Raw genomic sequence first — 2,026 nt, 5'->3', positions numbered from 1 at the left:
AAGTTAATGGAATATGATATCCGCGTACCAAAAGTGAAAAAAATTAATGGTTTTTAAAATCGTTGATAACCCAAAATGGCAAAATGATTATTTAAATGATAGACGAATAAATTAATATACTCCCTCCGTCCCTGAAAATTTGTCACTTATTTCCTTTTTCGTTCGTCCCTAAAAATTTGTCACCTTTCGCTTTAACCATCTTTGGTAGTAGAACCCCACATTCCACTAACTTTTTCTCACTCACATTTTATTTTAAAACTAATATATAAAAATAGGACTCACATGCCACTAACTTTTTCAACCCACTTTCTATTACATTTTTTAAAACCTCTGTCGGCTCAAATGGTGTCAAATTATTAGGGACAGAGAGAGTATAAAAATAGGACTCATAATGGATTAACTTTTACTATTCACTTTTTCATTATAAAGTTAAATAATTTTTTAAAAACTCTAAGTTGATCTACTATGGGAGATTTAATGATCGACAAATAGAATATTTAATTTTGTAGTTGAAGCAAAAATAAATAAAAGTTTAGGGAGAATGATCCTTTTGGTTTTTGGTTGAATTTGTTTGTAGGTGGAACCCACAAGGTTTTCTATTTATCTAGCAACTTATTTGCAAACATGTCCCTCCCATTCCCCACACCCAAATTGATCACAAAAATGGGTAATTACAAATTGAGATTGTTGGACATGATCCCCAAGGCCTGGTTCAACAACAAGCGCACACCCAACCCCAACAAGAAACACCTATCATCACCGCCGGATTTCACCAATTCCGACCACCGAAATTCTTACTACTTCACTAGAGACCTCACCCCACTCCCCAATTTGCAACGGCGGCGGCGGAGCATGAAGCGGAACCGCCGCCCACCGCCACTCCCTTCCCGCCATATCTCCGCCTCTGAGTCAACGACTCAGGGCTCAAACTCTGCCTCGTCCGAGCTAGACTCTGTCCTCACAGAGTACGGCTCGGACATACTTAGCAGTTGCAGGGGCGATGATCAGTATCTTCGCTCCAGCCTCCCGCCAATCATCACGAAGAAGAATGAGGCGGCGGCGGCGGCGGATAAAGAGGACAGCCCGGCGAGGAGGCTGCCGCAGGGGATGAAGCTCCGTGTGAATTCGCCGCGGATCAGGGCGGCTCAGAGGCGGCGGAGCGTGTCGTCGTCGAATTCGAGCATATCGGAGAGCTTGGCGGTGGTGAAGGTGTCGAAGGATCCGCGGCGAGATTTCAAAGAATCAATGGTGGAGATGATTTTGGAGAACAACATAAGGGCGTCGAGTGATTTAGAAGAATTGCTTGCTTGCTATCTCTCTCTCAATTCCGATGAATATCATCATCTTATTATCACCGTCTTCAAACAGATTTGGTTTGACTTTCTTCATCGTCGCCTTTATTAAACTATTTCCGTTTCTATATTTTATTATACATATTTCAATTATGTGCATATTTATGCAACTATTATTATTAATAATTGAGGTTAATGAAATATTTAAACAGTGTCTAAATATTCACAGTTGAGATTCATAAATAATTTTGAAGGTTTGAGATAAATTACCTGATGCGGTTATACTATGGTTAAAATTTTTAAGGTTTTTGGTTTTTAATTTATCAAATTCTACATCGTTCCTTTTTCGGCCGTTCCTGTTCCATTCCCACATCGTTGAAATTAACATCCCTTCCCCAGCATTTGGTATCGGCCTCTCCGGTCGAGAGTCCGCATCGCACGGACGCCACCACCTGCTGATCTTACCGGGTGCAAGTAACTGACTAGGGTATCTAGTCTACCCGAGTGGCTGGCGGGATGGGTATATATCGGTTATTACCAAAATCGTTGCAATCGGATGCGGGCACCCGTTTTGTCATGTCTAGTTACTGCAGATAATATTTTATGTAGACTTATTCAACCATTTTAGGAAATCCCTTTATACAACAAATTTATTAATTATTAGGAAAAAAAACAAGGAGAAATGACCAATTACATTGTTTGTTGGTTCATTTTATACACTAGGGATATGAATT

The 2,026-nt window shown here is 40.2% G+C and overlaps 1 protein-coding gene across 1 annotated transcript; it reads left to right on the top strand.

The window, feature by feature from the left end:
- Positions 1 to 638: 638 nt before the first annotated feature.
- On the top strand, positions 639 to 1,611 carry LOC121797856 (transcription repressor OFP1-like). Its single transcript, XM_042196615.1, has one exon. It carries the CDS (start codon positions 664 to 666, stop codon positions 1,402 to 1,404), a length of 741 nt encoding a protein of 246 aa, XP_042052549.1. The 5' UTR covers positions 639 to 663; the 3' UTR covers positions 1,405 to 1,611.
- Positions 1,612 to 2,026: the final 415 nt, after the last annotated feature.

The sequence above is a fragment of the Salvia splendens genome, chromosome 1 (genome assembly GCF_004379255.2).
Source record: "Salvia splendens isolate huo1 chromosome 1, SspV2, whole genome shotgun sequence".
Lineage (NCBI taxonomy): Eukaryota > Viridiplantae > Streptophyta > Magnoliopsida > Lamiales > Lamiaceae > Salvia > Salvia splendens.
The sequence above is the reverse complement of the archived record's forward strand: the minus strand, read 5'-3'. Positions and strand labels throughout refer to the sequence as shown.

Coding starts and splice junctions, on each gene's coding strand:
- LOC121797856 (XM_042196615.1), top strand. CDS start 664: ATGGGTAATTACAAATTGAGATTGTTGGACATGATCCCCAAGGCCTGG.